Genomic DNA, 27,867 nt, shown 5'->3' on the forward strand with positions numbered 1-27,867 from the left:
GCAATTATGAGTTCTTTATCTTGTAATCATCACTGACCTAGGCCTGATTTAGTTGGCTTTTGTTCCCTCTTGGTTTGAGGTTTTTGATACTGATGTTATTAAACATTATTCACCAAAGTCACATTTCTGAAATTATTTTATCAGTTTTGTACAATGTTGTTTTGTTTTTTCCACCAGACTGACTAAACACAGATCAGATTTTTTTTAAATGTAATTAATCAAATTAAATAATATAATAAAATAACAAAATTTCTACAGATTAAGATATTTTTCATTATTCAAGCAAAATAAGGCAAATTAGAGAAAACACTGATAAATAGTTGTAATTCATATGCTTTGATCACCATATGTTGTTCCACTTTCAGGAATCTCATAGCAGTGTACAGATATTTATATGAAGATTTAACATTTTGATTAGATTTACATTTGAATGTACATGTAGTCATTACTAACCTTATATAAAATGATGATCAGTAAGGTTAATAAAGCTGTCTTAGTCATTATGGCAAATATGCCAACAAAAAATTGCCTATTAACATATCCAGCATTCATTTGTGTTTTGAGTTGTGTTTTTGGCTGCCTGGCCAATGGAAGGTCAATATTCACTCTCCTTTTAGCTTTTGTTTAGTCTCAATCATTCCAAGTATAATATCTGGCTCTTAGGTTGGTAGATGTACTTTCATCACCAGCTCATCACTAACTTTGTGTGTCTGAGGTTTCATGCTGGACAAAATATTTAATGTAATTAAATGTTATTATCACAGGTATGGATGAATGCATGATTATAAAAAAATGAACTTAAAAACCCTTAAAACTTCTTTCTCTTACAGGGAAACACTCGCTGAAGTTTTTCTTCACAACGTCCTCTGGAGTCAAAAACTTCCCAGATTTTGTGGTTGTTGGGTTGGTTGATGAAGTTCCAGCGGGTTACTGTGACAGCATCAGTAAGACAGCAGAAGGCAAACAGGACTGGTCACAAAAAATGTTTGAAGATGATCCACAGCACATGGAGTGGTACACTCAGGAGTGTTTGTCAACCCAATATGACCACAAAGCTCACATTGACATTTTGAAGCAGCAACTGAACCAAACTGAAGGTAAGTAAAAATACTGTAAAAATGTAATGTTGTGTTTTTTGTCAAATAGCAAACACATATAGTTGCATTATAAACACACGTTTACATGTTCAAACACATACACAGTTTATTAAATGTGCATATATTCTTCACTCATATCTCTCCCTCTATTACCAGCCATGTAATGTGAGGGACTCTTTCAAAATGGGTCGTCAATATTAATATTATATATAGCTTCCCTGGTAGCTATGTGCTGAATTCACTGAAAAACTGAGCAAAAGGGTTCTACATTTGAATCTTTGCCTTGTTTTGTTTGTGTATGCGTGTGTGTGTGTATATGCGTGCGTGTGTGTGTGAGTGCGTGTGTGTGCGTATGTGTGTGCATGTGCGTGCGTGTGTGTGTGTGCGTTCATGCGTGCGTGTGCGTGCGTACGTGCGCGTGTGTGTGTGTGTGTGTGCGTGTGTGTGTGTGTGTGTGTGTGTGTGTGTGTGTGCGTGTGTGTGTGTGTGTGTATGTGCGTGTGTGTGTGTTGCCCTTCTTGTCATGTTTGGTTTGATCTGGATACTTAAAAACTGCAGGTCAAGTACGTTTTGGTTGGAAAGTTTGACCCCTTGATGTCAGTTTGTGTATTTCTGTGTGTTGGTCTTGCAATGAAGAGGTGACCCTTCCACATGTTCCTTGACATTTTCTAAAATGCAGCCTCACATAGGCTCCAGCCACCTGTAACCCTCTGTGGGATCTCACTCTGCTCTCTGTCCCTCTCAGGTGTTCACATCTTCCAGAGGATGGATGGCTGTGAATGGGATGTTGAGACAGGAGAGGTTAATGGTTTTGGTCAGTTTGGTTATGATGGAGAAGACTTCTTAGCATTTGACCTGAAGACACTGACATGGATCGCACCAAAACCACAAGCTGTCATCACCAAACACAGGCGAGACAGAGATAGAGCTCTCAATGAAAGGTGGAACTACTACCTCACCCAGCAGTGCCCTGAGTTTGTGAAGAGATATTTGGACTATGGGAAGAGCTCTCTGCTGAGAACAGGTAGAATCACATGACCTGATGTAGTTTCATGGACACAACAATATTTAAATGCATCTTCTGTTTCTAACCTCACTTCCTGACCCCTCACCATTTATCTCTTCAGAGCTTCCCTCAGTGTCTCTCCTCCAGAAGACTCCCTCCTCTCCAGTCAGCTGCCACGCTACAGGTTTCCACCCTCACAGAGCCATGATGTTCTGGAGGAAAGATGGAGAGGAGCTTTATGAGGACGTGGAACACGGAGAGATCCTCCCCAACCATGATGGATCCTTCCAGATGAGTGTTGACCTGAACCTTTCATCAGTCACACCTGAAGACTGGAGGAGGTACGAATGTGTGTTTCATCTCTCTGGTGCAAAGAACGACATCGTCACCAAACTGGACAAAAAAGTGATCAGAACCAACTGTGGTAAGACTTGAATACTGACTTTACAATGTTTATTAAATGTATACATGTAATTTGCCATGAACATTTAGAAGATGTTAAACCTGAGCTCTGATTTTACAATTTGAATGAGTTTGAAACAATCTTGACTTTCTGGAGCTGAATGTTAGTTAAGTACAGGGTTAACAAACAAAACTGCTGTTCTGCTCATTCAAATAAATATTGTTTCTTACTTGTTACATTATGCACATGACCTACTAAAAATTACTTTAGTGAATGCAACAAAAAACAGTTCAAATCTAGTGGTGTGCCAGCAAATGATTAGGAGCACAGGTCTGTCACAAATCTAACCAAATTAAACATAAAACATAAAATCAGAAAAAAGAAACACAACATGCAAAATGCTAGACCACATTTTTTACTTTACTTGTATTTTATTTATTGCACTGTCATGGGATTACTCACAAGACAATCTACTGTTTGTATGTGAAAATAAGATTTATTAAAACAAGTAAGAATAAAATAGAACTGTTGCTGATCTGAGGAAACATGTGACCATGCAGGAGAGAGCAAGAGCTTTCAGGGAGGACAGGGTGATCAATTCAAAGATGACAGGATGAAAAACATAAAGAACAAAGCTTTAGTATTAGAATAACAAAGACACAAAAGGTGTAATACAACAAAGACAGGGAACAGGTACAACATAGACACAGGATGGACACACAGAGGTCTGAAGCACTAAGGTGGTTTTCACCTGCAGATGGTCATTGTATGAATTATTGTGATGCCAAATTAAACCATCACATCAACATGTCCAGTAACATTAATTTCACCTAAAAAGAGACATCATCTGCTTTTGGCAGTATAATTGAGCTGCTGTACTCATATTAACAACTCTGCACATCCTGGACAATAATAAGTTTCCTCAGTAGAAAACTCTCACAGGATTCCCAAACTGTCTGTGTGTCACGACGGGGAAAGTCCTGTGTTTTAAGGGGATGACAATAAGAAACATGATTGTCAATAATGTTGTATGATTATCATACATTATTATAGGTGAAAATACCAAAAATGCATTGGCATGCCCTTGATGCACTGTGAATGTTTTGTTCTGGTTCCTGTTTCTCCCTCAGAGTTCCCTGCTGGTCCTGTTATTGGAGGTGTTGTAGGACTGCTGCTGCTCCTGGCAGTCTGCATCACTGGAGTCTTCATCTGGAGAAGGAAAAATATTGGTGAGAGACAAACATACTTTTACTCATCATCAAGCCATTTTAGCTACAAATAACAGTGTAACCTGGCTGATGTTCAGTAACGTGACCTCCAGCTAAAGAGTTACTCTCTTATCTTTCAATATAAAAGCAGAAATGAGTGAAATTAATACAGTGTTTCTATAAAACATTTATTAGTGTTTTCTTTGTTTGCTTTCATAAATTCTGACATTTTACATTTTGAAGTATTGTAATCTCTCATCTGTATTTCAGGATTCAGGCCTGCAAACTGTGTGTATTATGTCAGTTTATCTCTCTCTCTCTCTATGTACAGATAAATGCAGTTTATAGTTTAAATTAAACACTTTAAATTTAAACTGCTTTTCTTTTATAGCTTCAGACTCGTCATCCTCTGATCCATCTTCAGTCAAAGATGCAGCTCTTAACTGATCACAGTGAGTATTTCATCATGTCATCAACACTGTGCAGATACTGTATGAAGAATCTCTCTGTTGCTCCTCCTGAAACTAGCTACAGTATACTGATATAATACTCTCATAAATATACTGAAAGTCTGTCTTTGTTAAAAAACTGTTTGTCTGATTTGGCAGAATTTCTCAGTCAAGTGATCCAGTATAGTTACAGGAAACAGTTGACACTGAGGTTTTAATGTAATACTGATTGAACGTTTTACATTCTGGACCAAAATCAAACATATTGCATATAATATGAAATCAAATACTGTATAATATGACCACTAATAATTCCAGGTCCTTTTCTATTTGTTGCTCTGTCTTTGCAGCTTTCTAGTAAAGATTTAGAGGAGAATAGTGAACTCAAATAAAGATGCTGTGGCTTCAATATTTTATTCTATTTTGCACCATAAATGTTCATTAACAAAACTTGTTTTAATGAATATTGAGATGTGACGTCACAGGACTCGTCAGAAAATCACAGGATACATCAAACTAAAGTGTGAATTCATAGATCAGATTCATGAGTTTCAGGTCGTCAGTGGATGCAGTGAAGAATGATATCTGTGAAGATTATCTGAGAGCTGATAGAAGCATTAATGTTGATGTGAATCCTCCACTGCAGGAGTAACAACATCTGGAGAGAACTGATGCTGCTGTCCAGCTGTTTCCTCAAACCTTTGGTGGAGATGATTCACTGCAGCAGCTACCAGACACCAAAGAGCCACAACGTTACTCCAGTGGGGCATCTTTTGTCTTCAGATATCAAATTCATATCAGTTAGTCATGTGCAATGTGGGTTAACTTGCACCTGTTTTTGAGCTTTAACAAGCATTAGTGAGTGTATCCTTATAGCTGTCCTCTTTTAAAAACAATAATGTTATGTGTGTGTGTGTGTGTGTGTGTGTGTGTGCAGTCACATTAAATTTTAGTCTATGCAATGCATATATATTCAAAGACTCAAACCTAAAACTTTTAATGTTCAACTACTTATGTGTGATTTATGTCTTAGTCTTCCAACACACATTGCTCCTCCAGTCCAAGTTACAGCTGTAACTCTTTTTACACATAAACTTGTAAATGTTTCCACAATTTTACACATCATAAATACATTTTTGAATATTTAGATACTCCTCTTTTCATTGAAACTCACATATTAAAGCAATAATATTTCTTAGAGCTTATATTTGTATCTTATACATTTGCTATCCTCACGTCCTGTATTTGTCATGCAGATGATAAATGTTAATGTCATTGTAACATTATTGTTAATGCTCAGATTATTGGTGTTAGAGGATTAATGAGGGTTTTATCTGTGGTACTGACTGATGGACTTTATTTCATATTGCAAAAATGGAAAAATTGATTTGTCTACATGACAGTATACGTCTTCTCTAAGGTCATGTGATCTGTTTTTGGCTAAATGTGTTCACTGCAGTTAAAGTTTGTCTTTACATCATCTACAAGTTAAAGATTAATTATGAATTGTTAATTGATCATCTATTTATTGGTGAATGTAAAACGTGATTTTTTGGTGAACTTCATTTTGTCTAGAGCAGCTGCAACATTCTCTAGTGTCATTTTTGTTCTTATTTGTTCTAATAGTATTTATATTTACCTTCAATTAATAAATAAAATTCTCCTGAAAACCTGCTTAAGAAGTCTTCCTGTTACATCATACCTGTGTTTACCTCAAATGTTCAGATGTGTAGGCTTAAAGGTTTTCTTCCAAGTTTTGGGAAACACTCTAGTGAAGCTTGTCCCTGATACCTGGAAAGCATGAGCTTACTATAAAAAAATATCAGTTGTCAAAATGTGTGAAGATAAAAGAAAAAGTTTACAATACTGCAAACACACACACACACACACACACACACACACACATACCGCAAATTTTCATTTGTTAATGAAGGAGTACACTGAACCTTGTGACTCGAAGGGGGTTTTTCCCTATTTTACCACTAGAGAGCAACATAACTCTGAAATGTCTCAGCTGTGAGGTCACCACAGAGAAACAGCTGCTAGAGCATTTCCACCATCACCACTTCCTCCCCCACTGTCGGGTTATAAAACACTTTAAACTGCCTCATTGAATAAATTGTGTTATATGACTTTAAACAGCTGCTCATGTCACTACATGCTATTAAACTTCTTGTAAATAACAAAACAAAAAAACACATTTCCTGCATTTTCCTGTTGAATCTGATCAGCCAGTCAGATATTGAATTTACTCCTCCTGGTAACACATGATGCACAGCTATTTATAATTTCTATTGGTCATTTCATTTGACTGTACACACTGTTAACAGTCTTTCTTCCATCACAGTGTTTTTTAATGTCTGTATTGAAGCAAGATGAAGGATTTCATGTTGTTGCTTCTCTTTTGCCATGTTGCATCTCCAGGTAACTGAATAATCTAATCTCAAAATGAATGGTGGAACTACTACCTCACCCAGCAGTGCCCTGAGTTAGTGAAGAGATATTTGGACCTTGGGAAGAGCTCTCTGCTGAGAACAGGTAGAATCACATGACCTGATGTAGTTTCATGGACACAACAATATTTAAATGCATCTTCTGTTTCTAACCTCCCTCCCACACCCCTCACCATTTATCTCTTCAGAGCTTCCCTCAGTGTCTCTCCTCCAGAAGACTCCCTCCTCTCCAGTCAGCTGCCACGCTACAGGTTTCTACCCTTACAGAGCCATGATGTTCTGGAGGAAAGATGGAGAGGAGCTTTATGAGGACGTGGAACATGGAGAGATCCTCCCCAACCATGATGGATCCTTCCAGATGAGTGTTGACCTGAACCTTTCATCAGTCACACCTGAAGACTGGAGGAGGTACGAATGTGTGTTTCATCTCTCTGGTGCAAAGAACGACATCGTCACCAAACTGGACAAAAAAGTGATCAGAACCAACTGGGGTAAGACTGGAATACTGACTTTACTATGTTTTTTATTATACATGTAATTTGCCATGAACATTTAGAAGAAGTTAAGCCTGAGCTCTGATTTTACAATTTGAATGAGTTCAAAACAATCTTGACTTTCTGGAGCTGAATGTTAGTTAAGTACAGGGTTAACAAACAAAACTGCTGTTCTGCTCATTCAAATAAATATTGTTTCTTACTTGTTACATTATGCACATGACCTACTAAAAATTACTTTAGTGAATGCAACAAAAAACAGTTCAAATCTAGTGGTGTGCCAGCAAATGATTAGGAGCACAGGTCTGTCACAAATCTAACCAAATTAAACATGAAACATAATTTCAGAAAAAAGAAACACAACATGCAAAATGCTAGACCACATTTTTACTTTACTTGTATTTCATTTATTACACTGTCATGGGATTACTCACAAGACAATCTACTGTTTGTATGTGAAAATAAGATTTATTAAAACAAGTAAGAACAAACTAGAACTGTTGCTGATCTGAGGAAACACATAAAAACATAAAGAACAAAGCTTTAGTATTACAATAACAAAGACACAAAAGGTGTAATACAACAAAGACAGTGAACAGGTACAACATAGACACAGGATGGACACACAGAGGTCTGAAGCACTAAGGTGGTTTTCACCTGCAGATGGTCATTGTATGAATTATTGTGATGCCAAATTAAACCATCACATCAACATGTCCAGTAACATTAATTTCACCTAGAAAGAGACACCATCTGCTTTTGGCAGTATAATTGAGCTGCTGTACTCATATTAACAACTCTGCACATCCTGGAAAATAATAAGTTTCCTCAGCAGAAAACTCTCACAGGATTCCCAAACTGTCTGTGTGTCACGACGGGAAAGTCCTGTGTTTTAATGGTATGAAAATAAGAAACATGATCGTCAATAATGATGTATGATTATCATACATTATTATAGGTGAAAATACCAAAAATGCATTGGCATGCCCTTGATGCACTGTGAATGTTTTGTTTTGGTTCCTGTTTCTCCCTCAGAGTTCCCTGCTGGTCCTGTTATTGGAGGTGTTGTAGGACTGCTGCTGCTCCTGGCAGTCTGCATCACTGGAGTCTTCATCTGGAGGAGGAGAGATAATGGTGAGAGACAAACATACTTTTACTCATCATCAAGTCATTTTAACAACAAATAACAGTGTAACCTGGCTGATGTTCAGTAACGTGACCTCCAGCTAAAGAGTTACTCTCTTACCTTTTAAAATAAAAGAAGGAATCAGTGGAATTAATACAGTGTTTCTATAAAACATTTATTAGTTTTTTATTTTTTTTTGCTTTCATAAATTCTGACATTTTACATTTTGAAATATTGTAATCTCTCATCTGTATTTCAGGATTCAGGCCTGCAAACTGTGAGTATTCTGTCAGTTTATCTCTCTCTCCCTCTCTGTCTCTGTCTCTCTGTCTCTGTCTCTCTCTCTCTCTCTCTCTCTCTCTCTCTCTCTCTATGCAGTTTATAGTTTAAATTAAACACTTTGTTTTTCTTTTATAGCTTCAGACTCGTCATCCTCTGATCCATCTTCAGTCAGAGATGCAGCTCTTAACTGATCACAGTGAGTATTTCATCATGTCATCAACACTGTGCAGATACTGTATGAAGAATCTCTCTGTCGCTCCTCCTGAAACTAGTTACAGTATACTGATATAATACTCTCATAAATATACTGAAAGTCTGTCTTTGTTAAAAAACTGTTTGGCTGATTTGGCAGAATTTCTAAGTCAAGTGATCCAGTATAGTTACAGGAAACAGCTGACACTGAGGTTTTAATGTAATACTGAGTGAATTTTTTTTTATTTTGGACTAAAATCAAACATATATTTACTGTATAATATGACCACTAATAAGTCCAAGTCCTTTTCTATTTGTTACTCTGTCTTTGCAGCTTTCCAGTAAAGATTTAGAGGAGAATAGTGAACTCAAATAAAGATGCTGTGGCTTCAATATTTTATTCTATTTTGCACCATAAATGTTCATTAACAAAACTTGTTTTAATGAATATTGAGATGTGACATCACAGGACCCGTCAGAAAGTCACATGATACATCAAACTAAAGTGTGAATTCATAGATCAGATTTATGAGTTTCAGGTCGTCAGTGGATGCAGTGAAGAATGATATCTGTGAAGATTATCTGAGAGCTGATAGAAGCATTAATGTTGATGTGAATCCTCCACTGCAGGAGTAACAACATCTGGAGAGGACTGATGCTGCTGTCCAGCTGTTTCCTCAAACCTTTGGTGGAGATGAATCACTGCAGCAGCTACCAGACACCAAAGAGCCACAACGTTACTCCAGTGGGGCATCTTTTGTCTTCAGATATCAAATTCCTGTCAGTTAGTCATGTGATGTACTGTCTTTGATGATGATGGGAGACATGCAGCACTTTAATCTCTGCTTCTAACGCTGGAGTCAAACCTAAAACTTTAAATGTTCAACTACTCATGCTTTCACTAATAATTAGTTTGACAGTTGTATTTTAGAAACACTAATAAAGATTCTGCACGAGGCCATGATTGCAAAAACACAGTTTTTATTTCTCTCTTTGTTTCATTGTGATTACAGTTTGAACACTGCATCCCAACTTCTCTCACTTTAACCAAAGTACAAATATCTGAGTTATGTTTTAGTCTTCCAACACACATTGCTCCTCCACATCAAGTAACAGCTGTAACTCTTTTTAAACATAAACTTGTAAATGTTTCCACAATTTTACACAACATAAATACATTTTTGAATATTTAGATACTCCTCCTTACATTGAAACTCACATATTAAAGCAATAACATTTCTTAGAGCTTATATTTGTATCTTATACATTTGTCATCTTCACATGTCCTGTATTTGTCATGCGGATGATAAATGTTAATGTCATTGTAACGTTATTGTTAATGCTCATATTATTGGTGTTAGAGGATTAATGAAGATTTTATCTGTGGTACTGATAGATGTACTTCATTTCATATTACCAAACTGGAAAAATTGATTTGTCTACGTGACAGTATACATCTTCTCTAAGGTCATGTGATCTGTTTTTGGCTAAATGTTTTCACCTCAGATAAAGTTTGTCTCCACATCTACAAGTTAATAATCAATTATGAATTGTTAATCAATCATCTTTTCACTGGTGAATGTAAAACATTATTTTTCGGGGGTCACAGTTCTCAGATGTGTCACATACATTAGGTTTAGAAATTATCTCCTGTTTGTACATGAGGTCAAATGAGAATTAGAAAAAATATTTTTTCATTTATCTTCTTTTTTTATTTGGTGAACTTCATTTTGTCTAGTGAAGCTGCTACATTTTGTAGTGTCATTCTTGTTCAATTTATTCGATTAATAAATACAATTTTCCTGAAAACCTGCTTAAGAGGTCTTCCTGTTACATCATACCTGTGTCTACCTCAAATGTTCAGATGTGTAGGCTTAAAGGTTTCCTTCCAAGTTTTGGGAAACACTCTAGTGAAGCTTGTCCCTGACATCTAGAAAGCATGAGCTTACTTTTTAAAATGTTTTCAGTTGTCAAAATGTGTGAGGATAAAAGAAAAAGTTTACACTACTACAGAGGAGTACACTGAACCTTGTGACTCAGAGTGTGTCTTTCCCTATATCACCACTAGAGAGCAACATAACTCTGAAATGTCTCAGCTGTGAGGTCACCACAGAGAAACAGCTGTCAGAGCATTTACACACCTCCAACATAAGAAAGGGTTTCCTGATATAAAGTTTTCAACAGTTAAAGCAAGATTCTTACAAACAGCCCGTTTCCATGAAAGATCAGACCAATACAGTTAAAGTGAAAATTAAATTTAAACTTTAACTTTTCATCCGTGTTACTGAAGGTTTAAACACTTACAAATTATTATCAAATAAATGCAAAACATGTCTTTAATTAAAACTTAGCAACAGATAAACAGCAAATTACTTTTGGAAACGGTCACCTGCATAGACCTCTATACTGTAAGTGATGGTCATGATGTTTAGATGTCAGAAAGGAGGTTGGTAGTAAAATTCTTAACAGATAAATTCATACTGTTTTATTTCCTTAATGTCAGTGTTGTGTTGATGACAGCAGAAACTGTCTTTCAGAAACCTTTAACACAATTGTTGCATCTACAGGAGGAAACAAACATCTCACTCAGTCTTCTTCACCACATCACATTTTGAAGTCCCCACAGTCAGGTTAATGATATAAAGTGTATATAAACCCTTAAAATCAGCACCTATTTGATGTCAAATGGAGATGGGAAATCATTTATATTACAGAATGTGAAAAACACATAAAATGTACAAATAGATTCAGGTAAAATATGACCTAAATAAACTGGAAAGCTAAAGACATTCACCACAAAAATATCAAAACTACCTAATGTGAGACAGACAACATGTCTCGACCATAAACCTACATTGTTTTTTTGTTTTTGATTTATATTGTCTTATTTCCTTAATGTCAGTGTTGTGCTGTTGACAGCAGAAACTGTCATTAAAAAACTTTTAATGATTAATGAAGTTGTTGCATCTATCAAAGGAAACAAACATCTCAGACAGTCTTGGACTTAACCACTTTCTCCTCCACAGTCGGGTTAATGATTATGTCTTCTATGTTACTGAATTGTGAATCAGTGAACTTGTAGATCATTTTGTTTTGCACTTTCAGCTGTCAAATATGTATAATTATTAGCTCCAAGGGTAAAATGTGTGTCTGTATAGATTAGTGATAGTCAGTGGGCTGGACACCTTCACGCATCAGGTGCAATATCATACTGGTCTACTTTGGTCCCACCTTCCCACACAACACACGAAGACGCACAACAAAATGAAAACGACGACTAGTTTGTCTACTGCAGCGATCACTAGACTTCCCAAAAAGTGATGCCATGAAGACAATGGAGCTTGTTTTTCTGCTCATCTTCTTTCCTGTCACACTTTCAGGTGAGATTAACTTTAAAAACATATATTTTTTTTAACATTTAGTTGTCGAAAATTACTCGTTTGTTTTTTAGTGAGAGGCCTAACGTGATACAATTCACTTTCATTTTCAAATTTACGCAGTTTAGATCAAGCTTTACCTGTACCATTTTTGATAAGTCGTTCATTATAAAGGGTTTAATCAATGGCTTTAGCGATGGTAAATAAATTATTCACAAATCCTTTATAGACAGGCGCGTAATCACCGCGGGGCTATAACAAGACACATACCTGCCATGGGTCTATTACAGGCAGTGAAGTTAGATTTTACAGCGAGCTGAGCGGTTTCCAATGTTTCAGGCTTTTCTATATAGTTAAGAGATTGGTCCATAACTAAAATTACAGGAAGTGCCAAAATTTAGCTTGCAGAGGTGCGCACACACAGGGGTGGAGCAGCAATTTTAAAAGTGTGGGGGTTCTAGAGGTGGGACATGAGCACGGCAACCCCCCACCTTCAAGCAGTGTTCCAGTCTCAGCATGCCAAATCAAAATGAATGCCATGTATTTAAACAATTTTTTCTACTACTGTAGTTGTAACCACTGCTTCAGCTTACCATAAAATAATTACTGAGACCATATGAGTGTAACAACTGAGCAGAATTTATTTAGGGTCTCATAGCAGTTTACTACTTACATCCAGTTATTTGTATGAATTGCTGTACTGGAGCATAGCTATCCTTATTATACTTAAGATAATCACAGAGTATCTTTATCCTACTTCCTCACATACCTTATAGACATGAAATTAAAGGAAACTTACACTTCCATTAAAATGAAATGGATGGTTATAGATGCATAACAAATTGAACCCTGGTAACAAATCAGTATCAGTAAAGAGTCAAATCAGTAAAGAGTCATTTCTGAGTCCATGGACTAGTACAACCTAAACTGTCTTCAATTTTTTTAAATAAAGTGTCTCTTTTAGTAGGAATCCAAAGGGGACCTTTAATTGTCTTTAATTGGGAAATTAAATATCTAAAGTTGTCCAGGAGGTTTTGTATCAGCAGGTGCAAATTCCTCTCCAACAGCCACTAGGAAGAAGTGGTCCCTCTTCATCTGAAGTCTTCCTCAAAGCTAACAGGAGAAAATCACATAAGCAGGTGATTTGAGGCTAGTGAGTGCAGAGAGTGAGAAACTAGCTCTCACAGGCCACAGCTACAACTATCTGAACCCTTTTTAAGCTCAATAATAAATAGTAATATTACTGTGGTCTAGCTTTAATACACAATACAAACTATAGTTCATTCTAACTTATATTAAATGCAAAACACACATTACTCCCTAACATAAGCAGTCAAACTATGACGTCTAAAGCAACATATTCCTTTGACATTATTATTTGCAGCAGACAAAGGGAGAGACTGAGCCAGGCTTCTTATCAGTTCAGGTTCAACCTGTTAGGTTGAGACTAAATCCCGCCCACCTAGGACTGGGCAGGAAGGAGGATTTTCTACAAACGATTTAATGTTTCATAAGAAGACCTTTGTGACTTTAACTGTGATTTCAAATCAATATTCTTATTACATTTACACCTTCTAATGGCCAGTGCTGTACTGTAGATTACCTGTGAGATCAACTCAGGTGTTGCAAGACAGGAATACAACATTAACTTATAATAATGTGAAAACTATAAGACAAGGCGTAAATCATGGGCTACATCATGTCTCAGTATTTCAGAACCAGATGTTCCAAAACTGCCTGCAACAAAAATGTATTAACACTTTAATAACTGCATGTGTGGAGTTTATGTGACATAAGAGGAGATACTTGAGTATGACCTTCTGCTTCAGATGATGTTGGTCTTTCATTAAGTGTAATGATTCTCACTTAGACTATTAACTGCAGCTTAATGTACCAGCATCATGTAGTAAAGCACAATTTCACAAATTTTTATCATATTGCAGTATCTCTTTTAAATATAACTGTACATTTACTACAGAGCTTAACATACCTCAGATTTTGACATGTCTGTTCACTGCTGATTAATTATTGATTCAAGTCAATAAATTATATTGATTGGTATGGAGGCACATTGCATTAAGTGCAGAAAAAACTGGAGAGATATTTTCTTCAAATAATTTGTTCTCATAATAATGTAGCATCTCCTATAGTAGGATTAAATGTATAACTAATAGCTATATTATGTTGAAGATATTTACCTCATCATTGAGAGGAAGTATCTGGTTAATATGAATTCATCAGAAAACTATTTTGCAATTATGAGTTCTTTATCTTGTAATCATCACTGACCTAGGCCTGATTTAGTTTGCTTTTGTTCCCTCTTGGTTTGAGGTTTTTGATACTGATGTTATTGAACATTATTCACCAAAGTCACATTTCTGAAACTATTTTATCAGTTTTGTACAGTGTTGTTTTGTTTTTTTCCACCAGACCCACTAAACACAGATCAGATTTTTTTTTAAATGAAATTAATCAAATTAAATAATATAATGAAATAACAACATTTCTACAGATTAAGATATTTTTCATTATTCAAGCAAAATAAGGCAAATTAGAGAAAACACTGATAAATAGTTGTAATTCATATGCTTTGCTCACCATATGTTGTTCCACTTTCAGGAATCTCATAGCAGTGTACAGATATTTATATGAATATTTAACATTTTGATTAGATTTACATTTGAATGTATATTTAGTCATTACTAACCTTATATAAAATGATGATCAGTAAGACTAATAAAGCTGCCTCAGTCATTATGGCAAATGTACCAACAAAAATGGCCTATTAACATATCCAGCATTCATTTATGTTTTGAGTTGTGTTTTTGACTGCCTGGCCAATGGAAGGTCGATATTCACTCTCCTTTTAGCTTTTGTTTAGTCTCAATCATTCCAAGTATAATATCTGGCTCTTAGGTTGGTAGATGTTCTACTTTCATCACCAGCTCATCACTAACTTTGTGTGTCTGAGGTTTCATGCTGGACAAAATATTGAATGTAATTAAATGTTATTATCACAAGTTTAGATAAATGCATGATTATAAAAAAATGAACTTAATAACCCTTAAAACTTCTTTCTCTTACAGTGAAACACTCGCTGAAGTTTTTTGCCACAATATCCTCTGGAGTCAAAAACTTCCCAGATTATGTGGTTGTTGGGTTGGTTGATGAAGTTCCAGCAGGTTACTGTGACAGCATCAGTAAGAAAGGAGAAGCCAAACAGGACTGGTCACAAAAAATGTTTGAAGATGATCCACAGCACTTGGAGTTGTACACTCAGAGGTGTTTATTAAACCAATATGAATACAAAGCTCACATTGACATTTTGAAGCAGCAACTGAACCAAACTGGAGGTAAGTAAAAATCAGTAAAAATGTAAAGTCGTGTTTTTTGTCAAATAGCAAACAGATATAGTTGCATTATAAACACACGTTTACATGTTCAAACACATACGCAGTTTACTAAATGTGCATATATTCTTCACTCATATCTCTCCCTCTATTACCAGCCATGTAATGTGAGGGACTCTTTCAAAATGGGTTGTCAATATTAATATTATATATAGCTTCACTGGTAGCTATGTGCTGGATTCACTGAAAAACTGAGCAAAAGGGTTCTACATTTGAATCATGGTGTGTGTGTGTGTGTGAGTGTGTGTGTGTGTGTGTGTGTGTGTGTGTGAGTGTGTGTGTGTGTGTGTGTGTGTGTTTGTGTGTGTGTGTGTATGTGTGTGTGTGTGTGTGTGTGTGTGTATGTGTGTGTTTGTGTGTGTGCGTATGTGTGTGTGTCTGTGTGTGTGTGTGTGTGTGTGTGCGTGTGTGTGCGTGCGTGTGTGTGTGTGCGTGTGTGTGTGTGTGCGTGTTTGTGTGTGTGTGTGTGTTTGTGTGTGTATGTGTGTGTGTGTATGTGTGTGTTTGTGTGTGTGCGTATGTGTGTGTCTGTGTGTGTGTGTGTGTGTGTGTGCGTGTGTGTGCGTGCGTGTGTGTGTGTGCGTGTGTGTGTGTGCGCGTGTTTGTGTGTGTGTGTGTGTGTGTATGTGTGTGTGTGTTGCCCTTCTTGTCATGTTTGGTTTGATCTGGATACTTAAAAACTGCAGGTCAAGTATGTTTTGGTTGGAACGTTTGACCCCTTGATGTCAGTTTGTGTATTTCTGTGTGTTGGTCTTGCAATGAAGAGGTGACTCTTCCACATGTTCCTTGACATTTTCTAAACTGCAGCCTCACATAGGCTCCAGCCACCTGTAACCCTCTGTGGGATCTCACTCTGCACTCTGTCTCTCTCTCAGGTGTCCACATCTTCCAGAAGATGAACGGCTGTGAATGGGATGATGAGACTGGAGAGGTTAATGGGTTTGTTCAGTTTGGTTATGATGGAGAAGACTTCATAGCATTTGACCTGAAGACACTGACATGGATCGCTCCAAAACCACAAGCTGTCATCACCAAACACAAGTGGGACAGAGATAGAGCTCTCAATGAATGGTGGAACTACTTCCTCACCCAGCAGTGCCCTGAGTTAGTGAAGAGATATTTGGACCTTGGGAAGAGCTCTCTGCTGAGAACAGGTAGAATCACATGACCTGATGTAGTTTCATGGACACAACAATATTTAAATGCATCTTCTGTTTCTAACCTCCCTCCCACACCCCTCACCATTTATCTCTCCAGACCTTCCCTCAGTGTCTCTCCTCCAGAAGACTCCCTCCTCTCCAGTCAGCTGCCACGCTACAGGTTTCCACCCTCACAGAGCCATGATGTTCTGGAGGAAAGATGGAGAGGAGCTTCATGAGGACGTGGAACACGGAGAGATCCTCCCCAACCATGATGGATCCTTCCAGATGAGTGTTGACCTGAACCTTTCATCAGTCACACCTGAAGACTGGAGGAGATACGAATGTGTGTTTCATCTCTCTGGTGTGAAGGACGACATCGTCACCAAACTGGACAAAGCAGTGATCAGAACCAACTGGGGTAAGACTGGAATACTGACTTTACAATGTTCATTTAATGTATACATGTAATTTGCCATGAACATTTAGAAGATGTTAAGCCTGAGCTCTGACTTTACAATTTGAATGAGTTCGAAACAATCTTGACTTTCTGGAGCTGAAGGTTAGTTAAGTCCAGGGTTAACAAACAAAACTGCTGTTCTGCTCATTCAAATAAATATTGTTTCTTACTTGTTACATTATGCACATGACCTACTAAAAATTACTTTAGTGAATGCAACAAAAAACAGTTCAAATCTAGTGGTGTGCCAGCAAATGATTAGGAGCACAGGTCTGTCACAAATCTAACCAAATTAAACATAAAACATAATTTCAGAAAAAAGAAACACAACATGCAAAATGCTAGACCACATTTTTACTTTACTTGTATTTTATTTATTACACTGTCATGAGATTACTCACAAGACAATCTACTGTTTGTATGTGAAAATAAGATTTATTAAACAGTAAGAACAAACTAGAACTGTTGCTGATCTGAGGAAACATGTGACCATGCAGGAGAGAGCAAGAGCTTTCAGGGAGGACAGGGTGATCAACTCAAAGATGACAGGATGGAAAACATAAAGAACAAAGCTTTAGTATTACAATAACAAAACCACAAAAGGTGTAATACAACAAAGACAGGGAACAGGTACAACATAGACACAGGATGGACACACAGAGGTCTGAAGCACTAAGGTGGTTTTCACCTGCAGATGATCATTGTATGAATTATTGTGATGCCAAATTAAACCATCACATCAACATGTCCAGTAACATTAATTTCACCTAGAAAGAGACATCATCTGCTTTTGGCAGTATAATTGAGCTGCTGTACTCATATTTACAACTCTGCACATCCTGGACAATAATAAGTTTCCTCAGTAGAAAACTCTCACAGGATTCCCAAACTGTCTGTGTGTCACGACGGGAAAGTCCTGTGTTTTAAGGGGATGAAAATAAGAAACGTGATCATCAATAATGTTGTATGATTATCATACATTATTATAGGTGAAAATACCAAAAATGCATTGGAATGCCCTTGATGCACTGTGAATGTTTTGTTCTGGTTCCAGTTTCTCCCTCAGAGTTCCCTGCTGGTCCTGTTATTGGAGGTGTTGTAGGACTGCTGCTGCTCCTGGCAGTCTGCATCACTGGAGTCTTCATCTGGAGAAGGAGAGATAATGGTGAGAGACAAGCATACTTTTACTCATCATCAAGTCATTTTAACTACAAATAACAGTGTAATCTGGCTGATGTTCAGTAGCTTGAAAAGAAGAAATCAGTGGAATTAATACAGTGTTTCTATAAAACATTTATTAGTGTTTTATTTGTTTGCTTTCAAAATTCTGACATTTTACATTCTGAAGTATTGTAATCTCTTATCTGTATTTCAGGATTCAGGCCTGCAAACTGTGAGTATTATGTCAGTTTATCTCTCTCTCTCTATGTACAGATAAATGCAGTTTATAGTTTAAATTAAACACTTTGCTTTTCTTTTATAGCTTCAGACTCGTCATCCTCTGATCCATCTTCAGTCAAAGATGCAGCTCTTAACTGATCACAGTGAGTATTTCATCATGTCATCAACACTGTGCAGATACTGTATGAAGAATCTCTCTGTTGCTCCTCCTGAAACTAGCTACAGTATACTGATATAATATTCTCATAAATATACTGAAAGTCTGTCTTTGTTAAGAAACTGTTTGTCTGATTTGGCAGAATTTCTCAGTCAAGTGATCCAGTATAGTTACAGGAAACAGCTGACACTGAGGTTTTATTGTAATAATGATTGAATGTTTTACATTCTGGACCAAAATCAAACATATTGCATATAATATTAAATCAAATACTGTATAATATGACCACTAATAATTCCAGGTCCTTTTCTATTTGTCACTCTGTCTTTGCAGCTTTCCAGTAAAGATTTAGAGGAGAATAGTGAACTCAAATAAAGATGCTGTGGCTTCAATATTTTATTCTATTTTGCACCATAAATGTTCATTAACAAAACTTGTTTTAATGAATATTGAGATGTGACGTCACAGGACTCGTCAGAAAGTCAGATGATACATCAAACTAAAGTGTGAATACATAGATCAGATTTATGAGTTTCAGGTCGTCTGTGGATGCAGTGAAGAATGATATCTGTGAAGATTATCTGAGAGCTGATAGAAGCATTAATGTTGATGTGAATCCTCCACTGCAGGAGTAACAACATCTGGAGAGAACTGTTGCTGCTGTCCAGCTGTTTCCTCAAACCTTTGGTGGAGATGAATCACTGCAGCAGCTACCAGACACCAAAAAGCCACAACGTTACTCCAGTGGGGCATCTTTTGTCTTCAGATATCAAATTCATGTCAGTTAGTCATGTGATGTACTGTCTTTGATGATGATGGAAGACATGCAGCACTTTAACCTCTGCTTCTAACACTGGAGTCAAACCTAAAACTTAAAATGTTCAACTACTCATGCTTTCGCTAACAATTAGTTTACAAATAGATTTTTGAATATTTAGCCACTCCTCCTTTCATTGAAATACACATATTAAAGCAATAACACTTCTTAGAGCTTATATTTGTATCTTATACATTTGCCATCTTCACGTCCTGTATTTGTCATGCAGATGATAAATGTTAATGTCATTGTAACATTATTGTTAATGCTCAGATTATTGATGTTAGAGGATTAATGAGGGTTTTATCTGTGGTAGTGACTGATGCACTTTATTTCATATCGCAAAAATGGAAACATTGATTTGTCTACATGACAGTATACGTCTTCTCTAAGGTCATGTGATCTGTTTTTGGCTAAATGTTTTCACTTCAGTTAAAGTTTGTCTTTACATCATCTACAAGTTAAAGATTTATTATGAATTGTTAATCCATCATCTATTTTTTGGTGAACTTCATTTTGTCAAGAACAGCTGCAACATTTTTAGTGTCATTTTTGTTCTTATTTGTTCTAATAGTATTTATATTTACCTTCAATTAATAAATAAAATTCTCCTGAAAACCTGCTTAAGAAGTCTTCCTGTTACATCATACCTGTGTTCACCTCAAATGTTCAGATGTGTAGGCTCAAAGGTTTTGTACCAAGTTTTGGGAAACACTCTAGGGAAGCTTGTTCCTGATACCTGGAAAGCATGAGCTGACTTTTTTAAAATTTTATCAGTCGTCAAAATGTGTGAGGATAAAAGAAAAAGTTTACATTACTACAAAACACGCGCGCGCGCGCACACACACACACACACACATATCACAAATTTTCATTTGTTAATGAAGGAGTACACTGAACCTTGTGACTCTGAGTGTGTATTTCCCTATTTTACCACTAGAGAGCAACATAACTCTGAAGTGTCTCAGCTGTGAGGTCACCACAGAGAAACAGCTGCTAGAGCATTTTCACCATCACCACTTCCTCCCCCACAGTCGGGTTATAAAACACTTTAAACTGCCTCATTGAATAAATTGTGTTATATGACTTTAAACAGCTGCTCATGTTACTACATGCTATTAAAGTTCTTGTAAATAACAAAACAAAAAAACACATTTCCTGCATTTTCCTGTTGAATCTGATCAGCCAGTCAGATATTGAATTTACTCCTCCTGGTAACACATGATGCACAGCTATTTATAATTTCTATTGGTCATTTCATTTGACTGTACACACTGTTAACCGTCTTTCTTCCATCACAGTGTTTTTTAATGTCTGTATCAAATCAAGATGAAGGATTTCATGTTGTTGCTTCTCTTTTACCATGTTGTATCTCCAGGTAACTGAATAATCTTTTTTGAATAGTTATGTAACTTCTATTTCAGCAGTTATATTTATATTTTAAAATATAATTGCACCCTATTCATATACTGCACATTTACTGCAGAGATCAACATACTTCAGATTTAAACATGTCTATTCACTGCTAGTTCATTTTTTTGTGGTTTTAACAAGTGAAACTTGTGAGAGGTCTTCCCATTCTCTTGAATTAGAAAGTGTGTCCAAACTTCTGACTAGTACTGTATTCTCTACTTTTACTTCTCTCTCATATCTGTTACATAAACTATTGAGATGTCCAATGAAATACAGCTATTAATGAGATTAATTCAGATCTGAAACGTGTTAGATTAATCTATGAATCTAACCAATAATGCCGTTCAGGTGTCACTGAAGCTGAATATATTCAGGGTTTTGCAGAAATAACAGTTTCTGTACAGTACTGATGTTCTGTATGTTGTTAACATCTGGCTGTGTGTCGGATTATTTCCTTTGACTTTATTGAACAGTGTCATTCATTGAAATGAGTTTAAATATAAAAAATAAAACTGTAACAAATGTTTACTCATGCTGTAAACTCAGATTATAGATTCTGTACTGCAGTATAATATAATCTAGGCCTAATATGATATAATATGTTATAATAATATAATTATTCACAGAACAAGAATTAAGTTGAAACCTCAAAGCACATACCTCAAGTATTACTTGAATAAATAAGTCTTTACATTTTGTATCTGGATTTGTTTTAAATACACAGTGAATGACACCAATGAATTAATGTTTTATAAGAAGACCTTTGTGACTGTAACTGTGATTTCAAAGTAATATTCTCATTACATTTACACCTTCTAATGGCCAGTGCTGTACTGTAGATTACAAGAGTGTTGCAAGACAGGAATACAACATTAACTTATAACATAATAATGTGAAAACTATAAGCCAAGGCAGAAATCATGGGCTAGTCCACATTTCAGTGTATTTTAAAACTACGGATATTCCAAATCTGTCTAAAAAAATGTATTAACACTTTAATAACTGCATGTGTGGAGTCTATGTGACACAAGAGGAGATACTTGAGTATGACCTTCTGCTTCAGACGATGTTGGTCTTTCATTAAGTGTAATGATTCTCACTTAGACTATTAACTGCAGCTTAATGTACCAGCATCATGTAGTAAAGCACAATTTCACAAATATTTATCATATTGCAGTAACTGTTTTTAATTAGGCTGTGATTTTGTTTACTGAATATTAATATTAAAAATACAATTTATTATTCATCTAATCTTTAAATCAGTTGGTGTAACTTCTATTTCAGCCTTTATATTTCTCTTTTAAATATAACTGTACATTTACTGCAGAGCTTAACATACCTCGATCTTGACGTGTCTGTTCACTGCTGATTAATTATTGATTAAAGTGAATAAATGATATTGATTAGTATGGCGGCACATTGCATTAAGAGCAGAAAAAACTGGAGAGATATTTTCTTCAAATAATTTGTTCTCATAATAATGTAGCATCTCCTATAGTAGGATTAAATGTATAACTAATATCTATATTATGTTGAAGATATTAACCTCATCATTGAGAGGAAGTATCTGGTTAATATGAATTCATCAGAAAACTATTTTGCAATTATGAGTTCTTTATCTTGTAATCATCACTGACCTAGGCCTGATTTAGTTGGCTTTTGTTCTCTCTTGGTTTGAGGTTTTTGATACGGATGTTATTGAACATTATTCACCAAAGTCACATTTCTGAAATTATTTTATCAGTTTTGTACAATGTTGTTTTGTTTTTTTCCACCAGACTAACTAAACACAGATCAGATTTTTTTTAAGTGTAATTAATCAAATTAAATAATATAATAAAATAACAAAATTTCTACAGATTAAGATATTTTTCATTATTCAAGCAAAATAAGGCAAATTAGAGAAAACACTGATAAATAGTTGTAATTCATATGCTTTGCTCACCATATGTTGTTCCACTTTCAGGAATCTCATATCAGTGTACAGATATTTATATGAAGATTTACATTTTGATTAGATTTACACTTGAATGTATATGTAGTCATTACTAACCTTATATAAAATGATGATCAGTAAGTTTAATAAAGCTGTCTTAGTCATTATGGTAAATGTGTCAACAAAACATGGCCTATTAACATATCCAGCATTCATTTATGTTTTGAGTTGGGTTTTTGGCTGTCTGGCCAATGGAAGGTCAATATTCACTCTCCTTTTAGCTTTTGTTTAGTCTCAATCATTCCAAGTATAATATCTGGCTCTTAGGTTGGTAGATGTTCTACTTTCATCACCAGCTCATCACTAACTTTGTGTGTCTGAGGTTTCATGCTGGACAAAATATTTAATGTAATTAAATGTTATTATTACAAGTATAGATAAATGCATGATTATAAAAAATGAACTTAAAAACCCGTAAAACTTCTTTCTCTTACAGTGAAACACTCGCTGAAGTTTTTCTTCACAACATCCTCTGGAGTCAAAAACTTCCCAGATTTTGTGGTTGTTGGGATGGTTGATGAAGTTCCAGCAGGTTACTGTGACAGCATCAGTAAGACAGCAGAAGTCAAACAGGACTGGTCAAAAAAACTGGTAGAAGATGATCCACAGCACTTGGACTGGTACACTCAGGAGTGTTTATTAAACCAATATGAATACAAAGCTCACATTGACATTTTGAAGCAGCAACTGAACCAAACTGAAGGTAAGTAAAAATACTGTAAAAATGTAAAGTTGTGTTTTTTGTCAAATAGCAAACAGATATAGTTGCATTATAAACATACATGTTTACATGTTCAAACACATGCGCAGTTTACTAAATGTGCATATATTCTTCACTCATATCTCTCCCTCTATTACCAGCCATGTAATGTGAGGGACTCTTTCAAAATGGGTCGTCAATATCAATATTATATATAGTTTCCCTGGTAGCTATGTGCTGGATTCACTGAAAAACTGAGCGAAAGGGTTCTACATTTGAATCTTGGTGTGCGTGTGTGTGCGTATGTGTGTGCATGTGTGAGTGTGTGTGTGTGTCTGTGTGTGTGTCTGTGTGTGTGTGTGTGTTGCCCTTCTTGTCATGTTTGGTTTGATCTGGATGCTTAAAAACTGCAGGTCAAGTACGTTTTGGTTGGAAAGTTTGACCCCTTGATGTCAGTTTGTGTATTTCTGTGTGTTGGTCTTGCAATGAAGAGGTGACTCTTCCACATGTTCCTTGACATTTTCTAAACTGCAGCCTCACATAGGCTCCAGCCACCTGTAACCCTCTGTGGGATCTCACTCTGCACTCTGTCTCTCTCTCAGGTGTCCACATCTTCCAGAGGATGAGCAGCTGTGAATGGGATGATGAGACTGGAGAGGTTAATGGTTTTACTCAGTTTGGTTATGATGGAGAAGACTTCATAGCATTTGACCTGAAGACACTGACATGGATCGCTCCAAAACCACAAGCTGTCATCACCAAACACAAGTGGGACAGAGATAGACCCAACAATGAAAGGTGGAACTACTACCTCACCCAGCAGTGCCCTGAGTTAGTGAAGAGATATTTGCACTATGGGAAGAGCTCTCTGCTGAGAACAGGTAGAATCACATGACCTGATGTAGTTTCATGGACACAACAATATTTGAATGCCTCTTCTGTTTCTAACCTCCCTCCCTTAACCCTCACCATTTATCTCTTCAGAGCTCCCCTCAGTGTTTCTCCTCCAGAAGACTCCCTCCTCTCCAGTCAGCTGCCACGCTACAGGTTTCCACCCTCACAGAGCCATGATGTTCTGGAGGAAAGATGGAGAGGAGCTTCATGAGGACGTGGAACATGGAGAGATCCTCCCCAACCATGATGGATCCTTCCAGATGAGTGTTGACCTGAACCTTTCATCAGTCACACCTGAAGACTGGAGGAGGTACGACTGTGTGTTTCATCTCTCTGGTGCGAAGAACGACATCGTCACCAAACTGGACAAAAAAGTGATCAGAACCAACTGGGGTAAGACTGGAATACTGACTTTATAATGTTTTTTATTATACATGAAATTTGCCATGAACATTTAGAAGATGTTAAGCCTGAGCTCTGATTTTACAATTTGAATGAGTTTGAAACAATCTTGACTTTCTGGAGCTGAATGTTAGTTAATTACAGGGTTAACAAACAAAACTGCTGTTCTGCTCATTCAAATAAATATTGTTTCTTACTTGTTACATTATGCACATGACCTATTACAAATTACTTTAGTGAATGCAACAAAAAACAGTTCAAATCTAGTGATGTGCCAGCAAATGATTAGGAGCACAGGTCTGTCACAAATCTAACCAAATTAAACATAAAACATAATTTCAGAAAAAAGAAACACAACATGCAAAATGCTAGACCACATTTTTACTTTACTTGTATTTTATTTATTACACTGTCAAGGGATTACTCACAAGACAATCTACTGTTTGTATGTGGAAATAAGATTTATTAAAACAAGTAAGAACAAACTAGAACTGTTGCTGATCTGAGGAAACATGTGACCATGCAGGAGAGAGTAAGAGCTTTCAGGGAGGACAGGGTGATCAACTCAAAGATGACAGGATGAAAAACATAAAGAACAAAGCTTTAGTATTACAATAACAAAAACACAAAAGGTGTAATACAACAAAGACAGGGAACAGGTACAACATAGACACAGGATGGACACACAGAGGTCTGAAGCACTAAGGTGGTTTTCACCTGCAGATGGTCATTGTATGAATTATTGTGATGCCAAATTAAACCATCACATCAACATGTCCAGTAACATTAATTTCACCTAAAAAGAGACATCATCTGCTTTTGACAGTATAATTGAGCTGCTGTACTCATATTTACAACTCTGCACATCCTGGACAATAATAAGTTTCCTCAGTAGAAAACTCTCACAGGATTCCCAAACTGTCTGTGTGTCATGACGGGAAAGTCCTGTGTTTTAATGGGATGAAAATAAGAAACGTGATCTTCAATAATGATGTATGATTATCATACATTATTATAGGTGAAAAAACCAGAAGTGCATTGGCATGCCCTTTATGCACTGTGAATGTTTTATTCTGGTTCCAGTTTCTCCCTCAGAGTTCCCTGCTGGTCCTGTTATTGGAGGTGTTGTAGGACTGCTGCTGCTCCTGGCAGTCTGCATCACTGGAGTCTTCATCTGGAGAAGGAGAGATAATGGTGAGAGACAACCATACTTTTACTCATCATCAAGTCATTTTAACAACAAATAACAGTGTAACCTGGCTGATGTTCAGTAGCTTGAAAAGCAGAAATCAGTGAAATTAATACAGTGTTTCTATAAAACATTTATTAGTGTTTTCTTTGTTTGCTTTCATAAATTCTGACATTTTACATTTTGAAATATTGTAATCTCTCATCTGTATTTCAGGATTCAGTCCTGCAAACTGTGAGTAATCTGTCATTTCATTTCTCTCTCTCTGTACAAATAAATGCAGTAAATAGTTTGAATTGAATTACTGACATCTTGTTTTTCTTTTATAGCTTCAGACTCGTCATCCTTTGAAATTTCTGAGGTCAAAGATGCAGCTCTTAACTGATCACAGTGAGTATTTCATCATGTCATCAACACTGTGCAGATACTGTATGAAGAATCTCTCTGTTGCTCCTCCTGAAACTAGCTACAGTATACTGATATAATACTCTCATAAATATAATGAAAGTCTGTCTTTGTTAAAAAACTGTTTGTCTGATTTGACAGAATTTCTCAGTCAAGTGATCCAGTATAGTTACAGGAAACAGCTGACACTGAGGTTTTATTGTAATACTGATTAATATTAATTTGGACTAAAATCAAACATATATTTACTGTATAATATGACCACTAATAATTCCAGGTCCTTTTCTATTTGTTACTCTGTCTTTGCAGCTTTCCAGTAAAGATTTAGAGGAGAATAGTGAACTCAAATAAAGATACTGTGGCTTCAATATTTTATTCTATTTTGCACCATAAATGTTCATTAACAAAACTTGTTTTAATGAATATTGAGATGTGACATCACAGGACCCGTCAGAAAGTCACATGACACATCAAACTAAAGTGTGAATTCATAGATCAGATTTATGAGTTTCAGGTCATCAGTGGATGCAGTGAAGAATGATATCTGTGAAGATTATCTGAGAGCTGATAGAAGCATTAATGTTGATGTGAATCCTCCACTGCAGGAGTAACAACATCTGGAGAGAACTGATGCTGCTGTCCAGCTGTTTCCTCAAACCTTTGGTGGAGATGAATCACTGCAGCAGCTACCAGACACCAAAGAGCCACAACGTTACTCCAGTGGGGCATCTTTTGTCTTCAGATATCAAATTCATATCAGTTAGTCATGTGATGTACTGTCTTTGATGATGATGGGAGACATGCAGCACTTTAACCTCTGCTTCTAACGCTGGAGTCAAACCTAAAACTTTAAATGTTCAACTACTCATGCTTTCACTAACAATTAGTTTGACAGTTTGCATTTTAGAAACACTAATGAAGATTCTGCACTAGGCCACGATTGAAAAAACACAGTTTTTGTTTCTCTCTTTGTTTCATTGTGATTACAGTTTGAACACTGCATCTCAACTTCTCCCACTTTAACCAAAGTGTAAATATCTGTGAGTTATGTTTTAGTCTTCCAACACACATTGCTCCTCCACACCAAGTAACAGCTGTAACTCTTTTTAAACATGAATTTGTAAAAGTTTCCACAGTTTTACACAATATAAATACATTTTTGAATATTTAGATACTCCTCCTTTCATTGAAACTCACGTATTAAAGCAATAACACTTCTTAGAGCTTATATTTGTATCTTATACATTTGTCATCTTCACATGTCCTGTATTTGTCATGCAGATGATAAATGTTAATGTCATTGTAACATTATTGTTAATGCTTGGATTGCTAGTGTTAGAGGATTAATTAGGGTTTTACCTGTGGTACTGATGGATGTACTTTATTTTATATTGATT

General features: G+C 36.2%; 4 protein-coding genes and 1 long non-coding RNA gene across 11 annotated transcripts in view; 4 read left to right on the forward strand and 1 right to left on the reverse strand.

Annotated features, from left to right (window-relative positions):
* LOC121913607 (major histocompatibility complex class I-related gene protein-like) overlaps positions 1-4,972 on the forward strand; it is a 60,099-nt gene extending 55,127 nt beyond the window's left edge. For 2 of the 3 annotated variants that reach the window (XM_042436319.1, XM_042436321.1), the window contains 2 exons: positions 4,106-4,166; positions 4,810-4,972. In XM_042436319.1, coding sequence (XP_042292253.1) covers positions 4,106-4,161 — 56 coding nt within the window. In that variant the 3' untranslated portion in view covers positions 4,162-4,166; positions 4,810-4,972. Of the gene's footprint in view, positions 1-3,984; positions 4,003-4,105; positions 4,167-4,809 lie in introns of all 3 variants that reach the window. The other variant, XM_042436318.1, reaches the window with a different exon arrangement.
* Positions 3,164-3,816, reverse strand: LOC121913653. Its single transcript, XR_006100339.1, has 3 exons — positions 3,798-3,816; positions 3,570-3,715; positions 3,164-3,486 (listed from the first exon to the last, which is right to left on the reverse strand). It is a non-coding gene; the product is annotated as an uncharacterized LOC121913653 (long non-coding RNA).
* A 1,638-nt stretch (positions 4,973-6,610) lies between the features above and the next one.
* On the forward strand, positions 6,611-9,482 carry LOC121913482 (BOLA class I histocompatibility antigen, alpha chain BL3-7-like; the record flags this gene model as incomplete). Its single annotated transcript, XM_042436136.1, has 6 exons — positions 6,611-6,701; positions 6,805-7,107; positions 8,134-8,244; positions 8,496-8,513; positions 8,654-8,714; positions 9,341-9,482. Coding segments are annotated over 5 exons (579 nt in total), but the record flags the coding sequence as incomplete, so codon positions are not given.
* Positions 9,483-11,996: 2,514 nt separating this feature from the next.
* Positions 11,997-27,434, forward strand: LOC121913598 (major histocompatibility complex class I-related gene protein-like). Of its 5 annotated transcripts, none has more exons than XM_042436294.1 (8): positions 11,997-12,090; positions 15,174-15,440; positions 16,373-16,651; positions 16,755-17,057; positions 18,151-18,261; positions 18,472-18,489; positions 18,580-18,640; positions 27,076-27,434. In XM_042436294.1, exons 1-7 carry the CDS (start codon positions 12,036-12,038, stop codon positions 18,633-18,635), a joined length of 1,089 nt encoding a protein of 362 aa, XP_042292228.1. In that variant the 5' UTR covers positions 11,997-12,035; the 3' UTR covers positions 18,636-18,640; positions 27,076-27,434. The 5 variants fall into 5 exon arrangements, with proteins under 5 accessions (XP_042292228.1, XP_042292227.1, XP_042292229.1 ...); XM_042436293.1 differs by lacking the exon at positions 27,076-27,434 and adding an exon at positions 19,284-19,308; XM_042436295.1 differs by lacking the exon at positions 27,076-27,434 and adding an exon at positions 19,284-19,308 and having other exon boundaries at positions 18,163-18,261.
* Positions 22,951-26,450, forward strand: LOC121913483 (major histocompatibility complex class I-related gene protein-like). Its single transcript, XM_042436137.1, has 7 exons — positions 22,951-22,957; positions 23,317-23,430; positions 24,183-24,461; positions 24,565-24,867; positions 25,960-26,070; positions 26,282-26,299; positions 26,395-26,450. The coding sequence occupies exons 1-7, from the start codon at positions 22,951-22,953 to the stop codon at positions 26,448-26,450; spliced, it is 888 nt and encodes a 295-aa protein (XP_042292071.1).
* Positions 27,435-27,867: the final 433 nt, after the last annotated feature.

Source organism: Thunnus maccoyii, chromosome 15 (genome assembly GCF_910596095.1).
Source record: "Thunnus maccoyii chromosome 15, fThuMac1.1, whole genome shotgun sequence".
NCBI lineage: Eukaryota > Metazoa > Chordata > Actinopteri > Scombriformes > Scombridae > Thunnus > Thunnus maccoyii.